General features: G+C 46.8%; 1 protein-coding gene across 5 annotated transcripts in view; it reads right to left on the bottom strand.

Moving 5' to 3' along the window:
- The window catches only part of E2F3 (E2F transcription factor 3), a 42,833-nt gene extending 21,225 nt beyond the window's left edge, over positions 1–21,608 (bottom strand). For 2 of the 5 annotated variants that reach the window (XM_042808995.1, XM_042808996.1), the window contains exon 1: positions 21,291–21,608. In XM_042808995.1, coding sequence (XP_042664929.1) covers positions 21,291–21,608 — 318 coding nt within the window. Of the gene's footprint in view, positions 1–15,175; positions 15,228–20,661; positions 20,721–21,290 lie in introns of those variants that run through there. The other 3 variants (XM_042808997.1, XM_042808998.1, XM_042808999.1) reach the window with 2 other exon arrangements.
- Positions 21,609–24,778: the final 3,170 nt, after the last annotated feature.

Genomic DNA, 24,778 nt, shown 5'->3' with positions numbered 1-24,778 from the left:
GCTCTGTTTTCCTTGGATACAAGATGCATAAAGGAGAGAACTGTGGACCTGTACCAATGTGTCTGTGGAATTGTACCAATATAGTTTTTAGAGTGAAAGATTTCTTGCCCAAACAGGTCTGCACTTCAAGAGGTCCCCATCCCAAAATACCAAATCTTCTCACACTCCACACTGAACCCTACAGAATTCCACCAGCACAGCACCAAAGGACTATGGACTATACACCAGCACAGTGAAGGACTGTGCTGGTTCACTTACAACTGACAGTGGGCTTAGAGAGAGCCCACTAATTCTGTCACTTGATTCTGAAAGAACACCGGGGAGGATCCACATGCAAACACTTCAGAAACTGTAGCAGGGATCTGCAAACTAAAAGGCAGTAAGTTTTAAATACTGAGATGCACATCAGCCCATGTGTTGGGTATTCATGCATCCCCTCCAAAGGAGAAAAATCCTCTCCTTAAAAAAGTCAGCACTAACCTTGACTCTGTATTTTTAATCCACTGCCTGAGGCACGACTGTTCTTACGTTCAACTACTTGTTCAATTATTCTAATTAGTTATGTGAAGTCAGATCTAAAGTAGTAAAACCTTTTGTTTAGAAGTACTTCCTTAACCTAGCTCCATACAACCATAAAAACACACAGCTATACTCCTCAAAAGTAATAAATGTACTTTGAGTCCATTTAGGGTGATAAATATACATAGGGAGAGATTCCAAAGGACATTGGGAAAGTTGACAAAAAGTTTCAAGAGACAACAGACCTTGATGAGATGCAATCATTTGCACTGCCCAGGGCCAGGCACTGAGAAATAGCATAGTGTTCTAAGCAAAGACTGCAGTGTAGGGTAGTTCTGCAAGTTATCTAAACTGTGGAGGCATTCTGCCATCTCACTTCAAGGAAGTCCCAACACTATCCCAACAAATAAATCCTAAAATAAAATGCAGCTTGCAAGAAGAGACTGATAAGCCACTCTCAGATAGTTAGCTAGGTGCAATTTTGAAAACTAAGTGACTGGCATCACACACACACACAAAAAATCCTTAAGTAACCTTGAAGAAGTTAACATAATAAACTCTTCCATATGCAAGAGTAACAAAAATAAATAACAAGTGCCCATGAAACAGGAGACGCAGTTTAAACACCCAAAAGAATCTTTTCCTAGAAGGAGTCACAAAGGAGGGTCCAAATCAGCAGAAAGTCACAGAAACATAGCACACAAAGAGAGCAGGAACACAGCACACAGAGAGCAGGAACCTGTAGATCCTTCTCGTGGCCAGCAACCTTCATCTTAGATCAGGAGCCAATAATGCCACCACATTTCTTTCCAGTGCATTTTTCTGCACACACACTAAACTGATTTCCACCCAGCCTGGGTGGCTAAAGATTAAGCCCTTCTACTACAATGCCAAAATGGGCAGCTGTTATATACACCCTTACTTCAGCAGCCAGTTTGGCAGTAGACAGCTTTCATGGTGCAAAGATAGCAGAGTTTTTAATGTTTTAAACTCTGTGTAATGTCACAAAGAACAGATAAACCACATCCTACCTCGGCAGTATTTTATAACAGAAGGGAGCAGAACAATTCAAGAGCGCTGGCAAAACACAATGAATTATTTTGTTCAAATGGTGGGATATACTGAGTCCCAGAGGTAGAGAGAAAAAAAAAAAAGAAGAAGAAAAAGAAAAGATGACATGATGAATGATTTTCTCATGATTTTCTTTTTCACATCAGAGTAAATTCCCTCATGCCATGGACAGGGCAATCTAAAAAGTTGACGAGATAGCCTAATTTGCAAGACAACGCTCAGCACAGATGTGCTTTCACAGGGAATAAACCTATTGGGGAAAATAAGTGAACGTTGCTTTCTTTTGCATATTTCAATGTATGTTTCAAAAAACAATCCCTTTTAGCTCTGGTGAAGCGGAACATTTCAAGCCATAGAGTCAAGCAAGGACATGCCAAAAATTGAACCAGAAGAAATGATCTATCCACTTCACTTACTTCATCACTTTTACTAAGTGTTCTCTGAACTAATTACCTTGAGATGACTTATACAGAAAAAATGACCTTGAAGTCTGAAATTTTAAAATGAAAATAATAAATACATAAATTGCATTTTCTCTCTAACACATTCTTTGATCAAAGATACTTTCCAATATGACCTTCTACACATCACAAACCACTAGGTTTCCCCTAGTTGCTATGCAGTTAGTAACTTGAAACCACCTTTTAGCCAAGGACAGGAAGAGATTGCCAGGCAATTTCAGAACCTGCTACAGGAAAGTCAAATGAGCAACTATCTGTCAGAAAGGACAATGAACACAGTTGCTCTCATCAAAGAGCAGACATATGGACTTCCTGACCTCAAGTCAGCTCTGAAATGATAAAGCACACCTCTTAACAAGACATTCATTCTGCTTGTAGGTAGCAACTCAATATTATCTTCCCCTCACTTGAAAAAAGTTTAAGTTTCCACTTCAATGTTGCATTGTTTCAGTTTCAAGAGTAAGTTCTTAAAGTGCTCATATTCACCAATGCTAAAAGTCACTTTGAAGAATAGCTGAGATGGGAAGGGACCTCCCAAGTCTAGTCATCTAGTTCACCCCTACTGCTTAAAGCAGGGGCAATTTGAGCAGGTTAGTCAGGCTGAGTCCAGTTGGATATTGAGCACCTCAAAGGATGGAGACTCCACCACCTCCTGGAGAGGCCCATTCTAAAATCTGATCGTTCTCACTGAGAAAGGAAGCATTTTCAAATATTTAAATGGTATTCACTGTATTTCAATTTGCACCCTTTGCCTCTTGTTCTGTCACTGAACATCACCATGAAGAGACTGGCTCCATCTCCTTCCCTCCTATCAGATGTTTGCATGCAGTGATAAGAGCTCCCTGAGCCTTGTCTTATCCATGCTGAACAGTCCCAGCTCTCAGCCTGTTCTCGTACATCAGACACTTCAAGGCCCTAATCACCTCTGTAACCCCTTTCATGAACCCACTCCAGTACATCCATGTCTCCCCTGTACTAGGGAGCCCAAACCGGTCCCAGTGCTCCAGATACATCTGACCTGCACTGAGCAGAAAGAAAGCATCAATTTCCATAGCCTGCTAGTGATGCAACATCTAATGCAGCCTGAGTGGTTGCTGGTTTTCTTTGCCACTGCTGGCTCTTGGTAATCTTGGTATTCACCATGTCCCCAGGACTTTTTCTGCAGAGCTGCTTTTCAACAGGCCCTACTGCCTGGGGCTGTTCCTCCCCAGAAGCTGGGCTTTATACTTTTCCTTAGCTAAATTTCTCAGGTACCTGCCAGCTACTTTCTCAACCCATCAAGGTCCTTCTGAAACACAGCAAAACCATCAGCTTTATCAGTCACTCCTCATAATTTTTTATCTCGCCTATCAGTCAAATTATCCCTGTGCAAGTTGCACAGTGAGATATTTCCTTCAGAACCCAAATAACTTTCGCAACCCTGTTTAGCATCATCTTCAATTTTCAATATTTCTCTTTACAGATGCTAGCACTGAATTGTGTTGTTTCTCCAGTACGTGCTATACTGTTTACTAAGGCAAGGAATCCCCTTTCCCATTCCTTTTATGTACACCCCAGGATGTCCCATCACTCCTCACCATTGCACTGGAAACTCATGCACGATTGCTTGTCAACTGCAAGCTTCAGAAGTGCTGCCTTCAGGATACAGGCACTCTTTCATAAAGCATAGCTTACATTCCCTGTTTGTTGGCTTACAACTTCGCCTTTGGCTGCATTAAAGACACAGTGTTTGAATGTGCCTACAGAGCAAGTTGTGAGAATTCCATTATCGTTTACTATTCTGCTAGCAATTACTATCAGTTACAGTTTTTTTTGTTTACTTCTGGGACAAAGATGAAAGCCTACCACAGTACTGGAATTAATGCAAATACTCACTGGAACCTGCCAAAAGATCCCATTTCCTAATGTCACTCAGCCAATTTTTAATCTCATGTCATACTGACGGTGCTATATTTTTAAAATCAAAATATTTTACAGAAATCACAAATCCTTCAGAACAATCTCATTTGCACGGCAGGCAGCTGCATCTTTGTTATCTTTTAACTTTTGGTTGGCGATTAAGAAAACTAGGAAAAGAAGTAGGGTGAAGGTAGAAAGAGTTGGCTATCAAGTGCTGCTGGTAAATATTTTAAGAAACAGAACAAGCACCTTTTGCAGTTCCATGTACAGAAGAATCCCAGTCTTCTATTTGCATACTACTTGAACCCGAAAGAAAGGTTTATTTCAAGACAGTTGGATATCCCAAATTTCGGTGATGTCAGAATAAATCTGAAGTATTACATGAGCATACTAAGAGTATAACATGAGCAGGGAGGTGACAGAGACAATGCTTAGGATGAAAACAGAAGCACAAGCATTTGTTGATAACATCAGATTTCAGAATAAAGTTCAGAGAAAGCCCACTGAGCTTCTTGCATTGCTGCCTTCCCCCTGCCTCCCTTCCTCCTGCCTGCTTTGCTGTATACCCATGCAGTTGTTAAAACTATTCCATAGGCAACGGACAGCTAAATGGGATTTTCCAAAAGCCTGCAAAGTCTTCCAGTGGAATCTAGCACATAAATATCACTTAAAGACTGCACTAAAAAGAATTCCTTTCCTTAAATAGATTTCCTACTTTAAAATTATCTATTCAATTCAGGCTCATTGGTTCTTCCACAGATATACCTTAATCGATCCAGAAGACAAATGACCACCTGATTTCACTGTACCTTCTTCACAAGAATTTTCTTTCTTTTGATCAGTACACCTTGATCCTTTTCATTTTACAATGCAGTTTCATTTATGAGTCATCATTCCCTTCTCATACATATACTTTTCCCCCCATTTCATCCTTCTCCTCTTGGAGCAGCTGTAGGTAGGGCAAACTTAAATAGCCAGTTTCACAACTGGACACTAGACATCCTTAAATTTAGATCAAAAGCCCTCCCAAAGTTTACGGGATCTTTCCATCCAGACAGACTTATAAAAGTTACATGTAATTATGGAAAGGAATAGGTTCAAAAATAGCCAGTGTATGATGGCTTTTCTCAAAAGTACATGGATAGGAAGGACTTATTCTCTATGCAGTAGGAGGAAGGCTAAGAGAATTCAGAACAGACATTGGAAACCCCCATCAGCAAACCTCTTGTTTTCTACATTAATTAGTATTCCAACCATAACTAAAAATGACATCAAACTGTAAAACCAAGATTACTCAAGAAAACTTAAGAACAATTCACTATCTGAGGCTGCAAGTTCCTACCTAAGATGAAACAAAAGAATTCCCAAGACAATCCTGGAAAAATCCCACTTTGTCAGTCATCAGCCTATCTCAGAAGCATAAAGCAATAAGAAACAGTATTGTCTTGTCCTGACATCCATAACTTCTACTCTTTCAAAAAGAGCCTGTTGGCAATAGCAGCAAGTCTCTTCTTCCTCATGACTTCCCTCCTTACACTTCACACTGGCAAGACCTCACAGGCTCTGTGCTCACTTGGAACAAATTCTGCAGCATGGCTCTATGCTTTCCATGGCAAACTGGAAATTCTGCCATTTCGGGTAAATATATTCTACTGAATCAAATATTTAAAAAAAATAAAAATAAAAATATGGCAGAGTTACAGTGTTCCTTGTGTTAAAAAAAAAAAAAATCCAAAAAAAAATCCAAAATAAATAAGATTGCTACACAGCTTTCACATTTTACTATCCTGCAAATGTTTAAATACACAGCAGTGCTGAAGAAAGTATTTGGAGAAAGATGGAAGTTTTGGCAGCTGTTCTGGAGAGAGCAGAGGCTCCTGGGAGTGAGCAACGTGCAGAAGGATTGCGAGATAAATGCACTTGAATGCTTTTGTCAAAGTAATCAATAACAAAATAGTTATGCTTGAAATTAGATAACAGATTAAAGGGCAACTCCTGCCTTGCAGCCCTACAGTTTCAGGCTGTCTCTAGGGTTGGTTAGTTCATTAACATCGTGCTAATTGTCTTCAAACATGGAGACTTCCTTCCAAACACCAACCACAACAACACACCTCCTTGTACTGTTAAGATGAAGATCCGCACAGTATTTTGGTTACTGAACTCTGCAGCAGGTTGGAATCAGCCACGCTGTGGGTACACTCAGCTCCATGCAGGCCAGCCACGCTGTTCCCTTTGATAGGAAAAGGGAGGCTATGCTGCCAGTGTGGCCACAAAACTCAACCTTCCTCAACGAACGCCCCATACAACTGGCATTCCCTACAGCTAATCTGACCAGCAGCTCCCACGTTTACAATCTATGTGAGGTAAGCCCCTCAGCTGCAGCGGTGGGCAGTCAAAGCCATCCTAATTGATACCTCCAGTGATTCCGTGACCTCTCGTCCAAAACCACAAGACCTTAACTTTCCTCTGCTAAAAATCTGTCTTGTGAGACCCTGTAAAAGCCAGTCCTTCCTTGGAAGAAGAAATTTCCTGATAGTGATGATTTCAGAAAAGGCCTCCAGTATTACAAGTTCACCCTATATACACAACTCCCAGGCAACAATTACACGTATAGGTTCACTTATTTCAATGCCAGTCATCAGGCTGTAATTAAAATAAACGTAGCCTGGGAGTCACCGACTGGAGGCCAAGGGTACAAGATATGGTGCAAACACACAGATAAGGAAACACTGATTCTCATTTCAAGCAACTGTGGGCTTCCCCTATGAACTGAGAAGACTGTAGCAATGTTCTCTCCACGTGCTCACAAAGCTCCTAAGCTGCCTCCAAGCCTTTACGAGCCGATAGCTGGAGATGGGGAGGGAGGGTCAGTCCTTGGGCACTGCTGGCGAAGCGCCAGCAGCTGCAGGCACTCAGTAAGCAGTAAGTAACGGCACAAAAGACGCCTATTCCTTTTGCAGAGCCATCTGTTGGCTTCTTGTTATGCACCCCACTGCTTCCAGGAGATGCTGAGGACATGCACAGGCAGCGAAGCTCCTGATCTGCTGCAGAAGCAGAGCACGGCGTGGCTTCCTACTGCTGAGGACGCGGCACGGTGCTGCGACAGAGGGGGCAGCTGAGTTGGCCTGTTCCTTGCCAGCCTGGATCATCTCCCAGAATCACTCCAGGAAATCCTTTCCCTCATGGGAAGCATTCCCAGGGGTCATTGGCCCAATTCTCTGTTCACTTTTTTCCCTTCCTTCCCAGCCCAGCAAGCAATTAGGTTTACCCTGACTATCACAGTGTTATATTTCACATCCTAAAAGACATGGGTCTGGAGTGAGCTGGTGAAGAACATCACCAGGACCTTTGTCACTCACTCACAGCTGCAGATCCCTGCCACGACAATGCCTTTGCATCTCAGACTGAGCATGAAACTAGCGACTGCCCACAGGGCCTCGGAGTGGTAATTAATCCTTGCCTGCGTGTTATTTTCTTCAGTATTGCTGAACAGTTTAACAAGCAGCACAGCTGCTTAATCATAGCACCTGACTACTGAATTTAGCACACCGAAAACAAGCCTTGCTATTTCTACCTCAAATTCAAAGTGCAACAATGAAGAAACAGGAACCATTAGTCAGCAACATTATCGCTATTCACGTAGCTAGAATTTCATCCATCAAATACACATCAGAAAACAAGGAGAATAAGGGTAATCAAATGCTACCACCTTTCTTCCTCTCTGTTTTTTGCCCCTCCTGAGATTGACCACATTTGCGGTTAAATGCAGGGAGCCAAACTTCCTATAAGCAGTCTCGGTAAGGTTCCAGATTTCCACTGCGGTTCAGCTGTATCACAGCTCTGGAAGCGCGTATTGGTTCATGTTCACGTCTAAATAAATCCTATACTGCAGCTACAAAAGGTGGGGTTTTTTGTTTTTTAACCAGAATTACCTTGCTGGCCCAGATTATTAAAGGAAAAAGATCTTAACGCCAAGCCGCGGATCTGTTGAACTTACAAGTCTGAATGAAAATGCCCCATGAAAGGACTGAAATGAACTCACCCTGCCAGGGGAGAGGCAAGCAGCTAGTCAAACAGGAGAGACAACACCAGCACCTCCAGATCCCCAGCACACACCTCCTCCCAGTGCTCCTGAGGACTCCCAGTCAGTGGTCACAAGCCCCAGAACTGTAGATGCGTATGTCCTGGCTTTATTTCAGTGCAATCAAAAGCCTTCACCAGTTCTTTTGCAACTTGAAAATGACATTACCAAGTGAGATAGCTGGGTGTTGGTGCAGTCAGGATGCAACCTCCTGATCCAATGGCTCAGAGGCTCTCAGTAAATGTATCTCAAGAAGAGAAACTCTGCAAACTTAAAGACGTTCCAAGCGTATGCTGGTAAATACAGGTTTTCAAGAGAAGAAAAGCATTTATGTTTATCTTTACCAAGGGATCCGTTCATTCCAAAATGGACAGCGAGGTATGCTGATTTTTGGACTATTTTTCTGCAGAGAAAAATCAGTTCAGGATACCACAGACATGTGATGGCAGTCTAAGTAGATTCAAGAAGTTCAGTTTCAGCTCTGCCTCTGACAGCAAGAGGCAACCAAGAGAAGGCTGAAGTTTCTCCACTCTATGCCATTAAGCACAAGAAGGAAGAGCTTATTCATGGTCTTGACTGATTGACACTACCAAAAAAACTAAAGTCCTACATTGAGTGGTGTGCACTAACAGGGAGACCTAGTGACACATGCACAAAGAAATCCCTCACTTTAGAGTGCTGCTGCACCAGTCCTAACCAGCACTACTCCTTCAGCTCAGTGTAACACATCCACTAAATTATACGCCATATTTCTACTCAAAGAGCAGACTGTGTAGCTTCACTCTTCATTCATTCACTCTTCCTTCAAGATTCCAACTCAGAAAGATATTGCAACTGCTCTGTGCTGCGGCTGATGCCCTGCAGCCCCATGCAGCCATGGAGGGACACTCAAATGAGAGTCAGAATCATAAAGAAGAAAAAAAGCAGCATCTTTGTCACACTGGGAGAGGGGGTGAAAATACCTGTACGTGTTTAGCATTACTTTAGAGCAGAGTAATACACTTTGTACTATTTGTGTAACATAAATCAGAGGGCTTGGAAAAAGTATCTCGTAACAGCTTTTTAGGAGAAAAAAAGTCTTCCAGTGGGCATTCAGGCTGCCACTGCTCTGCTAGACATGTCACAACCATATAGGCCATAAGAGAGCATGGATTCCAATGGGCAAAAAGATTTGATTCTTATGTCACAATTCATGTTTATTACACTTCTACACAAAGTTCAAAAAGTTTCAAACTATTCAAGATCTGTTCACTTCTTCCATTCCAGCAGGGCATTACACTGAAGAGTTCACTAAGCCAGCTCAAGCATCTGATATTTTCAGCTAGATAAAGTATAGTAGGTATAGTATAACATCTCACAGGTGCCTGGAGTTATCTCCCTGCAAGGTCTCAAGGAGATTCCTGTCTTCTCAATTCCTAGTCAAGGAGTTTGGGGCTGCTTTTCACACATTGAGACAACCGAGCTCTTAAAATGGCTGGGAATGACACATTTCTCCACTTCAAATGAAGTGCTAGCAATAGAGATAACACTTGCTGGTACAATTGGTGCCGCTTCTCCCATTAGGGGAAGTAGGGAAACGTGTTCAAAAATGTCACTGAGGCCATCAAAAGAGCTAAAAGATTGTTGGGAAAACAAAAACCGAATAAATCTGAAGGGTGAAGAAAAGGCTGAAATTCGAATCCCTCCTTACTAAACACCGAATGATTCAGTGAGTCCTGATTCACTTTAGGGCAGAAACACCTGATTTGGGCCTTAAAGAAAGAGCTGGCCTTAGTCGCTGCATTGCACATGAGAACAACCACAGTTTTGCTTGCTTTGACTTACTGCTAAACTGATTATTCTCCAAGACTGGGAGAGAAGGAAAAAGGAAGGAGGTGGTCATCGCTCTTACGAAATGATTGAAGTTGAAGAATTGAAAGCATCTTACTTTCCCTAGCAAGCCTCTTTCGTAACTCTGAAGCAAATAAACCACACTCAGGGTAGTGTCCTGAACATATGGCTTTCTCTGAATAAATGCCTGCCTGCCTACAAGCCTCCTTTTCTTCATTTTTTCTTTTTAATATGTCTGTCTGTGGAATCCCTGTTGATACATTCCCCCTCACAGCACAGAGGGTTTCTGCCTAGGAATTAAATAATAATAACAACAATAATAATAAAAGGCTTTATAGTTTTATCACCTTATGCTTTTAAACTTATTTCTGCCCATAGAAAACTGCACCCGAGCTTAACATCTGCATGCAACTTGCTTATTACTGCTACATTCTTCTCTCATATACACTGAATTAAAGCATGAGGTAACTAAGACAATAAAAGGCAAGGGCTTTAGTGCCCCAGAGCATGCAACAGCATGAAAAGCTGCCTTAAAGAACAGAATCATAGAGCAGAGGGGACCTTAAAGATCATCTAGTTCCAACTCCCTTGCCACGGGCAGGGCTGCCACCCAGTATGTCAGGCTGCCCACCCAACCAGCCCTTGGGAGCCTCCAGGGATGGAGCACCCACAGCCTCTCTGGGCAGTCTGTGCCAGTGCCTCCCAAAAAGTGCCTCCGAGTAAAGAATTTCTTGCTAACATCTAACCTAAATCTCCCTTCTTATAAAGTCATTCCCCCTTGTCCTATCACTATCAGACCATTCAAAAATTCAGTCCCCCTCCTGTTTGCAAGCTACCTTGTAACCACTTGTAAATACTGGAAGGCCACAAGGAGGTCTCAACCACCCAGAGCGTTCTCCAAGCTAAACAAGCCCAAGAACAGGTCACAAGCAAACCATATTTGAAATCTCAAAGTGATCTGGCACTTTTCTTTACTGCATTTCCTGCAAATATCTCTGAGAAACGTGGCTCCAAGCACGGCAACTAGTGGAAAATGTTTTTACTTTGCCATTTCCCTCTTAATGCACGGGACACCTGATTTCCACGGTCTGTGCCTTGAATGCTCCCCACTTTTCCCAGTTTTGCAGGTGTAACAGAGGACCATTGGAGGATCACTGTGACCCTTTGGCCTGGAAGAGGCTTCCCGCAAAGGTGCTGCAGATGCATAGTTGCAAAATGGTGGTTGTGAGGGCCATGAGGAGGGGGGAATACCCTCTGAAGTTTCTCACCCCTCTGCCTGCAATCTCAGAAGGAGCTGGTGACAAACTGCAGAGGATGATCACAAAGAAAATTGTCAGCAGGAATAAAAGGGTAGTGAGGATGCCGAAGAGCAATGGTCTGCCATTTTTCTTTTATAAGTAACGAATAAAACTTAAAAAGCAAGACAAACATGACTAGAATCTGAAATAAGAAAGAAAGTGGAAGCAATTTTACACCAAGCATGAACCCATGTCATACCAAAAGCCACTTGATTTTTTTCTATGATCTCCGTTCCTTTATGCAGTCTTTGAGGTGTCAATTTTCGAGAGAACAATTCTCAGCTCAGCACGACAGAGCAGTAATACTGATGGGCATGTAGAACATTAGCTGTTATAAATAAACTGCTAATTTGAAGTGGGAAAAAATCATCAAGGCAGAGTTTATGATTAAGAACCAGAGGAAGAAAATGAGCAACTTGCTTCTGCTTCCAGGATACTGCTTTTTTTACAAAAGGAACTTTTTCTGACCCTCAGCTCCTGAGGAAAAAAACAAACCGAATACCAGCACCAGCAAAGTACCCACCAGTCAAACAAAGCAGCAGCAAAAATGCTATTATAATTTTAAAGCCTTCCCTGCCCCCACTGCCAGTAGTAAGTTTCCTACTGGCTGAAGAGGTCTGTGCTTCAGGAGAGTACTACATTGGAGCTGTGAAGTTTCAGCTTCCTCTTCTCTGACTTGCAGTTTTACCTAACTTGTAAGAGACACTGACACTGCAGGCACCATGCATTCAAACTAATAATGAGCTGCAGAGCCATTATACTGCAGTGTGTATCGGGGTTACTTGCTGCTGCTTGATAAATGCCTTACTATGAAAAGTAAAACTTTATTCTGCAGAACTGACACCCAGCATTATTTGTGCCCATGATAGGCCTGATCTCCACTCTCCTTCTGCCTGAGCCAGGCTCCTTCCCACCCTCTTCTCCAGCTTGCTACTACAGATAACACCCTGCTGCTGTGGGGCTGCCATCGCTGCTATTATTTCCATATCACACAGGCATTGCTGCTCTTCACCAGAATGGCACTTACTAAGCAATATTATAAGAATTTCTGCAAATATCTATGCTGCCCATAAGTGAGGATAATGGCCTCATTGCAATAGTCTTGATAAAAGCAGCATGTTCCAACAAGACAGCTTTCAGATATCGCTAAACAAAAGCCTACTGTGAGAGCCGTAACCAACATCAATTCCCACTATGTGATGACATTAGACAAAGTGTGAACTAGCTTACTGTATGGGGACAAAAAACTGACTGTCAATGTGTGGGACCAACGCTGCCTAAAACACTACACTGGCAAGTCAAAATACAACAAGCATATATGCATGGTAATTGCCGTTTAATTCCAGAGTTAGCAGTAGACGCAAACAAGTAGCGAAGGCAATATTAGGTTACCAGCATCACTCAAGACATTGTAATTCCCTATCTTTCTACTTCTGGTGCATTTGGTTAGGAAAAATGGCCTAAAACCAGCAGACATTAAAAGTAGAATGACGTAAATCCCAGGTTACATTACAGAAGAATGCAGCAAAAGCTGAAGGCTTGCTCTTTAAAACCTTATTTTCCACTACAGAGTAGACAACCTCGTACACAGGAATCACCATTCCACACAGGGCACAAGAAAAGACCCTTTCTGCCCAGACATCATTTTGCATTTTCACATTCATGTATTTACACTGTGGTAGTGCCTGAAAAGCCAAGCCTACCACAAAATGTGATGCATCAATACAAACACCAGGCCGAGAGGTTATTATTATTAATATTATTTATACTTTCAGACCTGAAATTCTCCTGATGGCACCACTCAAATGAAAGCCTAGATAAGAGGGATATAGACAAGCCTGTATGCCAGTTTTTTGCTGAACTTGCAAGGCAAACTTGAAAGCTTTAAATTTCACATGGAGAGCAGTACATTTGCCCTACTGAGATGTATTTCACTCTAAGTGACATCCGCAGTTTAAGATGTGTAAAAATCACAAAATCATACAGTGTGGATTCAGTGATGTGCAGAAAAAGTAATATCTGTTACTGAGCTCCAATTTCAGTAAGATTATGTAACTAAGCAGTAGCAAGTTACATTTGGTAAGAACTAATAGAGTGCATCAATAAACTTGACATGTTATAATTCAACTTTGCACTGCACGGTGATGGCCATCATTGAGTTCTAAACCAGAGACTTTTTATTGTCACCTTAATTGACAAGGAAGGAAGTTTGCCAGTGAGTTTCTTTCCAGCCCCTTTCTAGCAGCACATTACACAACATGCAAGAACCTTTGAACCAACTGCTCCACAGCAACCAAAAAAACTCCAGCAGTACAGCACTGTAAAAAAGGAGAAAGTTTTTCAAGAAGTTTATTAATGAAAAGTACTTTAGGAATCTACTCATACATTAACCAACACACACACCAAAAATGAGGAGCAGCAGTGTTGAAGCTCCAGTAGCCAAGGCTGAGCAGACACCTCCTGTTACCATGTTTCCTAGTGCAATTGATTTTTACCAAAAATAGTTGTTCACATAGTTTCTACGAGTTTTCACAGATCTTTCCAAAACAACTAACGGCTCGCAATCTGTACATGATGTGACTACAAAATTCCAATGTTAAAGATATAAAAGGGAAAGCCAAAATAATAGCAGACTCTGCTTTCCATATTGGCTTGTTCATATAAAGCTCAAGGTACCAAGGGCCCAAAGTCTGCAGTGATCTTCCACCATCTTCCTAAAAATCACATTCCAGGCCTCTGTGCCCTAAGCAGGGCATCTGAACATGAGATTCTACAACAGAGGACATTTCCATGCTTGGATGCAGCCACATACAAGTAGGATGATGAAATCTTGAAAGCAAACTAAAGTGGCCAAATGAAGACCCCTACTTAAAATCTCCTACTTAAACAGAGTGAAGAAGCCAGCATTGGTTTTACTTCTAGAGGTGAGTTCTTGACACCTTCATAGAATAAACAAAAGCCACACTTGCCCACCTAACAGTGAAGGGAAAAAAAAAAAGCAAAAAAAAAGGTGCCTGATTGATTCTAAAAAGGCTGTCTTCAGTGTTGCATGTCTCTACCCAGCTCAGTCCTAAGCAAAAACCTTCAGCCCACCATGTGTCAAAGCCACAGGGCACAAACGTGCAGCACTGACACTGGGTTAGCAGTCCCACTGTAATAAGGACAACAACTGCTCATATTCCTAAGCAGGACAGGATACACAAAACATGCTATTAAGCAAGTTCTTTTGCAACACAATTCAGATTTATATACAAAAGTATAAAAAGAAGGCTGAGTGACGTAGTACACTCCTACCACATGGCACAGGCCATTTTCAGTATGTGCTTCAACACCTAGTCAAAGTCTATCCTCTCTCTTTACAGGAATGCAAACAGAAATATTTATCACAGCTCAGTGATGAGCCCAGAAGACATTAAGAACTCCATGCAAGCCATGAGATCCAGCAACTAATAGCAGCATCCAAATAGAAAGCATAGTACTTCAGCAGGCATCCATGCCAGGTATAGCACTTCCAAATGCGGTTTTGGACCAACTTACTTGAGGAAAACAGAAGTAAAATAGTGCTCTTTTAAAGATGTGATAAAATGGGCAGCTTTGCCAAGTCTGCCATCAAACAGAAGACAGAACTGAAATTAAAACAGAGTCCAAACAGTGCTTCAGCAGTACCTCACGCACTGGTACAGCCCAGTGCTGGAAGTACTGATGGTTCCCTCCTCTCACACCCCATAGCCCCTGAGACAGGAAAGGGGAGAGGGGTTATTCTCCCCATGGAGCAAACCCAGTTCTGCAGTTGAAAAATAATGCAGGAAGTGATTAACTCTGCCAGCCAAAACAAAGCCTGAAGTTAAACTTACTCATTCGTAAGTATGATAGTTGCCACCGCATATACACACTCAGTGCTGCCAGTTGTAAATGAGATTATTTGCAGAGACTGTAAAATCCAAAGACTTAGTTACAGAAAGAGAAGCTTTCCACACACTGAAGCCTCACTCCAGACAGGGCTGGATCTAACTTACCATCATCGCCACAAGAAGCCTGCTCAAACTGAAGTCATGGTCCACGATCCAGCCTTAGTGAGCAGTTTCTCAGAAATCCCTGGTCAAGGATTTAAGCCTGAGCTGCTCTCCTACCTCTCTTCACTGGCACTGAGACGGATGGACAGAAGAAAGCTGGCACTGCTCCTCCTCTGCAGGGCTCCCTGGCAGTTTGTGATAGTAAGCTCATCCACAAAGCCCACACATTTAGCCTACTACTCAGTTTTGCCAGTGCTCAGACTGCTGGATGACAGCCTTCCAGCATCTTCAACAGTAACTCAATGTGGGCAACCAGGCCAGCACAGTAAATTAACCCTACCACCAAAGCTACACCCATCAGCCCAGTGCACGTCTCCAGAAGTGAAATCAGAAGGTGTCATATCCAAAATCTGCTGCTACCAGAAAAAGCTCACATCTTCATTTCATACCCAATTCCTCTCTTTGTGCTCTGGATAGGAAAGTTGAATTCTTCTCCCACACACACATCAAGCCCCACAGGATTGGGGCTCCAAAGAGAAAAGGTGCTACTCAATTTTCTTTTTTCCCCCCCCATCCACCACACAGTGGTTGGTCTTTCAAATGAGCCAATTACTGTAACAACCAACCCCCTCTACTCCACACCTGCTGTGACTCCTCTAGGGAGAGGGTAAGGTAAGGCTCTGTGAGACAGCCTGACTCTGAAGGGGTCTCCAACTCCTGCTAAGCCTGCCAAGTTGCCCACCATGTCTTTGAAACTTCTGCCAAAGCCACCAGTCCTCAAGTACAAACTCATAACTAATAGACAGATTTGTTGATAGTCATGCAATTCTTTCATAAAAGGGCACCTCTATTTTTGCACATATGGCTTTCATTTCAGGAGAAATTACAATCTAGAACGCTTAGGGAGAATGTAACTACAGACAGAAACACTATAACTGTAGACAGCAACACCAAAGTACCAACGATGAGATGAAGGGAAATAAAATATCTTTAACTGTTCCATCAGTTGAAGCGGCCTCCTCAGAAAAATAAAGTGGCTCTAATGTGACCCATATCCGATCTCTGCCAAGCAGGTTGATGGCACAAGGAAGAGACCAGCCATTATGAGAACAGAAAATACCGATTTCTGAAAATTAAGGACCACTGAACTGATTTAACACCTTAACACCACCAAAAGGGAAAGCTCAGCTTCTTTCCTTCATCTCATTCAATCCATCTTGGGTCACACGTTCCTAATATCTACCTTAGGGCAGACTTAATGTCCATCAGAGCCAGCTATTTTACCCCAGTAAAACGGCAAAGCACCAACCCAAAGGAGCAACTGGATGCTCCCAAGAACAGAGAAGAGGAAAGGGCACTGCCAGGCCAGTGATAGAGCAAGGAAAGGCCACAGGGATGACAAGGAGGGAAAAGCAAGACTGCTTCTTCTGGAAAAACTAAAGCATTTAGAGAGGCTCAGCTGCTCATGGAACCTGCTAGAAGTCCTTATTACTGTGGGGAAATAAACCTACCGTACTTCAGTAGCTCTGGTGCAGACCAAGCCACACCGACACAGCCGAACCCTTCTAGAGGGTGAATCCACCATCAACAAGCACAACAAGCTACCAGCTATTCCTGTACAGTTTTGGTTGGATGTCTGCTTTCCTCTAGATGCTCGCAGGCACACCTAGGGCAACTAGGATTTATTCCTCTTTGAACACTCCTCACACAGCTGTGCCAAAGGACCATGTGGTACCTCCTTGGGCTCAGAGGCAGTTTGTCCCCGGAGAAGATTTATGGGAGTTTGTTTGATTTAAATGCATTTTATTCCAAAAGCAAAGGCCCCAAACTAGCATTCATTAATAGAAACTATCAACCAAAGTAATATGAGAATAGGTCTGAATACGAAAATGCCTACCCCTTCTTGACAGACAAAGCTTCTTATTCCCACAAAATAAAGACCAGCTACTAATTAATTAACTGCCCACTTCCTTTATGCCACGTCCAAGTTTTTCTCCCATGCCTCAAATCATTCTTCAGCATTTATGTCCTATTAAGCCCACTCCTATAACCAACATGTAGAAGATTAGGTATTACCCCCCTCATTCTCCCATTCCAGCTGTGACTTGCTGAGAAGGAGGCAGGAAGAGGTGCTTTCTAAACCACCAGAAAGGGAGAGAGGTGCTAAGTATTCAGTTTGGAAATGTAAATCCTCCCGCCCCCTTCTGAAGTATGCCGAACCAGCCTCTCCAGAGCTCATGTCATCTAAAGGCCACAGAAGTTCTCTAAAGATATTCTTGTTAAGAGGATTTAGCCCCTTTTAAAAAGGACTTAACATGTGGGTGGTGTCTCAATTTAAACATTTTCTCATGGCTAAGAAAATGGGCCTCTTCTTAAAGGCTTATCTTTATAACCCAAAGACAGTAAGAAATTCTCCACTATTTGAATTAGAAACATTTTGAGCAGCTTTCATTTAGGGTAGCTCCATTTTTAAACACCGTGATTTGCAAATGGTAGTGACTTTCTCACATCAAGAGATGAACCAACACCAGCAACAGCGTGGTGGGGACACCTCATCAAACATGAATTTCTCTCACACAGGCCACATTCTCATGAGGAGCTGCCATCAAAATCATAGAATGACAGAATGGTTTGTGTTGAAATGGACCTTAAAGACCATCTAGTTCCAAACCCCTTATTGTGGGCAGGGCTGCCACCCTTAGCTCAGGCTGCCCAAGGCCCCATCCAACCTGGCCTTGAACACCTCCAGAGATGGGGTATCCACAACCTCTCTGGGCAATCTGTACTCCACCACACTCTGAGCAAAAAAAATGTTTTTCTTACATTTAAAAACAGTATGGTGCCAATAATCCTGCTGCTCTCCCTCTACCCTAGTGCCCTCTTCTCAGCCACCTCCTTCCCTTGATGGTCCCTGACACTTACCACACCTTCCTCCCTTAGCTGGTTCAACCTGCTTGCCCAGCAGAAAACTTATTTATGTATTTTGGTTAGGGCTAGTTTTCCAGTGAGCTGGCAAGTCATGCTGCCCCAGGAAGCCTGAGGAGCCTTTGGGTTGGCAGAAGGGAGGGAAATGGAGCTGCTGGGCTCAGAGATCCTTGTGAGTCCTTTCTATGATTCTAGGCATACATGACCCTTGCCCATCACTGCAGCACAGACCTGTTGGATGGACTCACCCTGCCTCCACAGGCAGCAGCTTAGGCTTGCTCCAGAACCCAAGGAATGCAACTGACACCTTCGCAAGGCCTAGTTCTTCTTACTGCCTATGCTGGAGGCTCAGTTATGCCCAGTTACACCTTCTATTAGCTCTGCAGGAATCATGAAAAAGTCCCTGATGCTGAATGGGCCAGGTAGCCTGGGTCACAGCCTCAGCTCCCCTGGTACAAAGTCTGGTGAGCTCCTGGTCCCAAGAGCTGTCACAACAGGCAGCGACACAGCAAGGACCAGGAAGGGGACAGCACTGAGATGCCTTGCTTGGGAGATGGAGGATGACAGCCATCTCTATGAGGCTGAAGCTGCCTGTTATGGTTTAGGCTACCTTTCAAGGCTCTTCCAGCATGGTTATGCTTACAATCATAGATAAAGTAACCAACAAACTCCCAGAAGGAGAAACAGCTTACTTTGGCAAAATAAACTTTTTATTTTGCTAGTATAAACACCTCTGTGCAGCCTAAACTGTATCCTGCCATATTGGCTCCTTTTCACTTACACCATAGTTTATATTTGGAAGTGTTGGGTAGGTTTCTAGTCCAGTTACATCTGCAAAGCCAGAGCATTTTCATAACCCTAACCAGCACAGGTGTGCTGGACAAATTTTAGACTTATCCCTACAGTCTTTTGCATAGCAGGGCCTTAATTTCTGCTGAGGATCTCCATGCAGTACTTGTAGTTCAGTTAAATCAAGTGCTATATTTATACCAGCGCTGCTCATCTGAGTTTGCTGCCTCAACCACCCAGCAGCTTCTCACTCTTCTCAGTATATGACATCCCAAAACAGCTCAGCCAAGAACAACCAGGAAAACACCCTCGACTCCCAGTCCCAGAAAATCATCTGTGAAATTTGGTGAAAATGAGATGGGAGTCAAAGAACTGCTAAAAGGCTGCGTTGTCTCCCTGCCAGGAAGATGAAAGAGCTTTGGCCATTCTTTGCAGAGCAGAAGAATGCAGAGCACTGCGACGCTTCAGGACGACTTCCCCAAAGACAGGCATGTGGCAAAGCGGCACAGCTCCAAGAGTGGCACTCACAGGAGCACAGCTGTTGAGATGCAGAAGGATGCACAGCTTCCTGGCATGAGCTGCGGGCTGCTTATCGCCCTGGGAGGGTGCCAAGCTGAGGCTGGAGATACCACCAGCCAGACCACCCCTTTCCTCCTCCATCCCACTTCTCCCCCAAAGCAAACACAGGGGTCTGAGGAGATATACCTCACTTGCTCAGAGCTGGTGGGAACTTCTTGAGGACAGAGTCCAGAATCACCACCTTGTTTCCAAACCTTTATGTGAGGAATCAACCTGCCTAGGTACCACAACAGAGTTATCCCCACTGAAGAGGTGAAACTTATGCCAAAAACATACACTGAACTCACGCTCAAGGATCTCATAGCACTCGCTGAAGTGAAATTGCAAAAGTCCCCTACAACCTCAGCATCATTCCCAAAATGCCTGCACGTCTATTCTCCCAGAATCACTCTACTGCACTTGCTGCCCTTAGCACCACCATCTAGGAACCCAGCCATCACCCAGGAAAGACAAATATTTGCAAAACAGCTCGAAGAAGACTGCTTGACACCGGTCAGACTCCAGACAAACTGCGCACCAAAGGATCGCTCATCCTCTACAGTGGGGATGCTCCTCGTTAGCTTCAGGTGGGATGCGGTGAGCCTCAACCCCACCGCCATCCAACAACTGCACAAAGCTGCCTCGAAGGAAGCCCGAGAGCGCGGGACACCGCCGACTTCTCAACGAGCATCTGGGGACGAGGGCGGCAGCCGCGCCCCGCGATGCCCAGGCCGGCGCGGGGCAGAGGCGCTGACAGGTGAGCGCTGCCGCCACGCTCCGAGACCCGCCGCTCAACGCCGCCGCGCAGCGCGTTCGGTGACCTCGCCCGGCCCTAGCGGGCACCGGCCCGCATGGCAGCCGGCGGCCGGGCCGCGTGCGGCAGGTATCGCGGGCTCGGGCCGGCCAGGTGAGGCGAGCGCGGCCCCCGCCCGCCCCCGTGACAGCCCGGCCCGAACGGGGGAGTCCGATGCGCACCGCGAGAAGGGGGACCCCGGAGCTTCCCGCGCCCCCCCCGCTCCGCAACTTCGCGGAGCCCGGGAGGGCCGAGCGCGCACCCGAAAACGGCGAGGACAAAGGAAACCCCGCCGGGGGGAGCGAAGGGGACGGGGGAGGAGGGGGCGGCGGGGGGGGACGTCCGGGGGGGGGGCGCGGGGGGGGGGGGGGGGGGCCCCGGGGGGGGGCGGAGGCGCGCCGCCGCCGCCCCGCGAGTCACTGACCTGCTGAAGGGGCATTTCCGAGGGCGGCGGAGAAGACGGCGGGCCGGGGCCGGGGGTGGCCGGCCGGCTCTCGGGCTGTCCCAGGCCGGCGGCAGGAGGAGGAAGCGGCGTCCCCCTCCCCCGCTCGGATCGGCCCCCCCGCCCGCCCGGCTCCCAGTCACAGCCGCGGCCTCCGCGCACGTGTGCGAGACGTCACCGGCGGCTCCGGGGGTGAAGCGGAGACACCGGCGGGGCACGGCGCGGCCCGGCCCCCCGCCCCCCAGCCTGCCCGGCCCCGCGGGGAGGGGGCGCGGGCCCGGCCGAACGGAGCCCTCTCGGCGCTGGATTCGGGCTCTGTGCGCCGGGACGTGGCTGGGAGGGATTTTTTTTTTTTTTTTTTCTCCCTGATTTTCTCTTATCTCTATTTTCTTTTTTCTTTTTTTTTTTCTCCTCCTTTCAATCAGACCCGGCAGCAGCGCGACGGCCCGGAGCGGGGGGCGGGAAGGAGTCGGGAAAGTTTATTACAACAAAGCGCCTTCTCTGCCTTCCTCGCCCCCCGCCCCGGGCCCGGCCGGCGGCAGGAAGAGGGCCCGCCCGGCGCTGCTCCCCGCCGTCCCCTTCACCCTCCCGCGGGGACGGGGGAACGTTACCGGGGGGCGGCCTCCGCCTCCGCCGAGAGCGGGCTGCAGCAGCGCCGTCCTGCCGGCGGGTCCGTGAGGGGTGCAGTACAGCGAGCTGCCGGCGGGCGGGACGCCGTCCGCCGCCGGGGCAAAGGCACCGGGAGTCTGGGAAGCGGCGGCGGCGGCGGAGACAACACAGGGCGCCGCCGTCGCCGCGCCGGTGCTGCGGATCTGGATGAAGGTGCCGGCGGCAAAGCGGGCCGAGAAGGCGGCGGAGGCCGCTCTGGAGTCCGTGGACGGTGCGGGCGGCTGCGCTGCAGGGGCCGGCGGCTGGAGTCCCCTTCTCATCCTTTCCTCCGGGTCTGTCCCCGCGGCCGCGTCGCCTCCTCCCCCCGTCCCTCCCCCCCCCCCCCCCCCCCCCCCCCCCGGCCTTCCCGGCTCTTTTCCTGCTCGATGCCGGGGCCCCGCACAAAATACCGGGGGCGGCGGGTGCCGGGGGGGCCCCGGCTGCAGGATGCGGGGTGCCGGGGGGGGACGGAGGCGGCGGGGCGGGCAGATGCGGCGGATGGAGCGGGGCCGCTCCCGCTGTGTGGGGCCGGCTGGAAAATGGCTCCAGGAAGCGGCGGCTGCTGACAATGAATGAAGGGAAAGGAGACGGGTTACGCGCCAAGGGCCTCCCGCGAAACTCGGATTTCCCGCCCTCTTTTCAAACTAAATTTGCATGACTCCGCCCCCGGGGCGCGCCCCGCCCGCTCCGCCCCCCCATTGGCCACCGCGGCCTTCCCCGCCGTCCAACCGGACGCCTCCTGCCGTCCCTTCTCCCTTCCCACTGGCCCGCCGCCGCCCGGCGCGGCCGCGATTTGCATACCGCGCGCGGATTGGCTGCGGGGGCGAGTCTGGGGATTCCCCCTCCGAGGAGCCGGGATCCCGGTTCGCCGGCTCCTGACACTGACAGCTGCGGCAGCGCCCGCTGCAACGTGCTCTCTGGAGGGGCGGGGCCTAGGGAAGCCCCGCCCCCTCCGCGTCCCGCCCCGCTCCCTCCGGCAATGCCGGGCACGACGCGCCGGGCGCCGAGACGGGGAACCGGTGCTGGACTCAGCGGTGCGCTGGAAGCTCGCGCGCCTGCTGCTGAGCCGCACCAGCGGCATCGGGCCGAGGTTCCCGCGTGGCTGAGCCGGGGTCCCGGGCGGTATGCAGGAGCCCGCCTCGCTGCTCGCTATTGTTTGCTCAGAAATTCGCCGGCTTCTGGAGATGAGGTTTCTAGGGGAAGCTGTTAAATGCTTGCTGTCGGCAGGTCTTCAAGCTCTGGGAGGCGCGGAAGTATTGGAAGTTATTCCCTTCCTTTCTGCTCTGTGTTAACTCCAAGAAGTACAAGGGCTGTTGCCCCTTCCTGGCAGTCTTAGCTTACTCGCAGCTCCTTGGCTTCAGTGCTTCCTTAGCTTGCTAAATGCCCTCGCGCTGCCCTGCCCTGTTCTGCCCTGCATCTGCAGCACCCCCCAGCTGCACCCCACTGTGCCAGGTTTCATTCCCCTCTCTGCTACCCCACCACCAGTGCTCCTAACAGATGTGCTGCCGATCTGGGATGACTGCAGAACTGGGCAGAACGAGATCCTTTCCCTTAATCCCCCGTTTCCATCACTAGCAATTACATGAGCAAGGTGCTCCTGCCTATGGGTCCTGCTCTGACCCCTGCTCCAACGGTGTGATGCTGCCGCATGTAGGAAAAAGGCATGTCTCAGGAGGAGGAAAGGCTGTTTGCGAGGGTGGACAGTGATAGGACAACAGGAATGGTTTTAAACTGAGACAGGGGAGGTTTAGGTTAGATATTAGGAGGAGGTTTTTCACACAGAGGGTGGTGAGGCGCTGGAACAGGTTGCCCAAGGAGGCTGTGGATGCCCCATCCCTGCAGGCATTCAAGGCCAGGCTGGATGTGGCTCTGGGCAGCCTGGGCTGCTGGTTGGTGACCTGCACATAGCAGGGGGATGAGCACTGTGGTCCTTTTCAACCCAGGCCATTCTGTGATTCCATGATTCTATTATACGATTCATTCTGGGCAAGTTTAATGTCAAAGGAGGAAATTCTGCTCCATTTGGCTCTGGAGAGGCCTTGATTGAGCTGCTGCAAACGATTTCTGGCACTGCACATTAGGAAAGATGAATTCTGGAGAAAATCCAGAGCAAAAGAAGAATAATAAAACGTGTTCAGAAAAATCTGCTTTATCTCAGAAGGTAATAGACTTCTTTTAGTGACACTACTTGTAGTCTAGCTATCAGGGGACTAATAGATGTCAAAGTGAGGAGGCTACCCAGGAGTATTGGAGGTTTTCAGGTAGATAAGGAAGATTTCTTCTGGGGATAATACAAGTGTGATCTGTTCATCCAAGACTTTCTATGTCTGAAAGTCTTTCCAGGTCTTCACTGTGGTCATTCTAGCCCTGGCAGAAGCAGGCCTTGGCTGAAAAAATTCATGTCATTCTGCGGCACTGTAGCATTGCCTAAAATCTTAGATAAATCAGCAGTTCTGCAGTTGTGGAATGCCCTACAGGAGCCAGCCAGCAATGCCTAGCGTCATGCCCTTGCACAGTGAGTAGATGTGCTCAACATGCCTTGGCAGTGGCAGGCACAACGGCAGGTGTGTCCCTAAGCCTCGACAGAAGGGAGAGAAACACAAATCTCCCCATACTGCAGAATTCTTCCATTCCAGTCACACTGTTCAACTTCCTCCCCTTCATTCATTTACTCCAAAGCTATTAGACCCAAACCTATGAAATCATCAAAGTCCTTTGGAGCAGCAAGACAAAGCAGAAAAATGCCACTTCCTTCATGCTCTCTCCCCAGTTAGGTATACCATTTCCAGGATGAGAGGGTTACTTCTCACCCTTGGCACTCTACACCTGCAGTCCCTTTCGTAGTCTTGTTTTCCTCAGCACAGGTAGCACAAACTTCAACCACAAACCCCTCTTCAGTTTTCTTTCAGGTTGTCTTCCATGGTTTTCATCTGTCGTGCTGTCTGTCGTCATCAGGCAGAGGAACTGCATGCCAGGACCTGCTGAATGGGGGCACATCCAAGGATCAAAGCTGGGCAGATGTTGAGTCAGGACAGCAGGGAAGTGAGGATGGAAAAGTCCACATGTAGGAAAATATGCATGCATTTGCTTATAGCTAAAAGAAGAGATTATTTTCCATGTGCAGAAATGTAACGTTACGTTGCTTTTGCTTATCCTAGAGGAAAGAGAATGGCAGTATCAGGAAAGAACAGAAACCATGGGCAGCTGTGGGAGGACTAATGAGGACTCTTCAGGAAGGAGAAATGTAGGAAAACAGACATCTAGGAATCAACGTGGACAGAGAAAAAGGAAATAAAAGAAAAATAAAATAGAAAAAAAAAAAAGAAAAAGATAGGAAAATAAAAGGAGGTGAGGGGGAGAAAGTATTCAAGGATGCTGGCAAGATGAACAGAAGAAATATGGGCTTTGCCATTACATCAGAATGAAAGAGAACCACTAAGGAAGAAGGAAG

Source organism: Centrocercus urophasianus, unplaced genomic scaffold (assembly GCF_019232065.1).
Source record: "Centrocercus urophasianus isolate 14NV4802_14NV808 unplaced genomic scaffold, USGS_Curo_1.0 seq_11, whole genome shotgun sequence".
Classification (NCBI taxonomy): Eukaryota; Metazoa; Chordata; class Aves; order Galliformes; family Phasianidae; genus Centrocercus; species Centrocercus urophasianus.
Note: the sequence above shows the minus strand (reverse complement) of the source record. Positions and strands in the feature narration are given on the sequence as shown.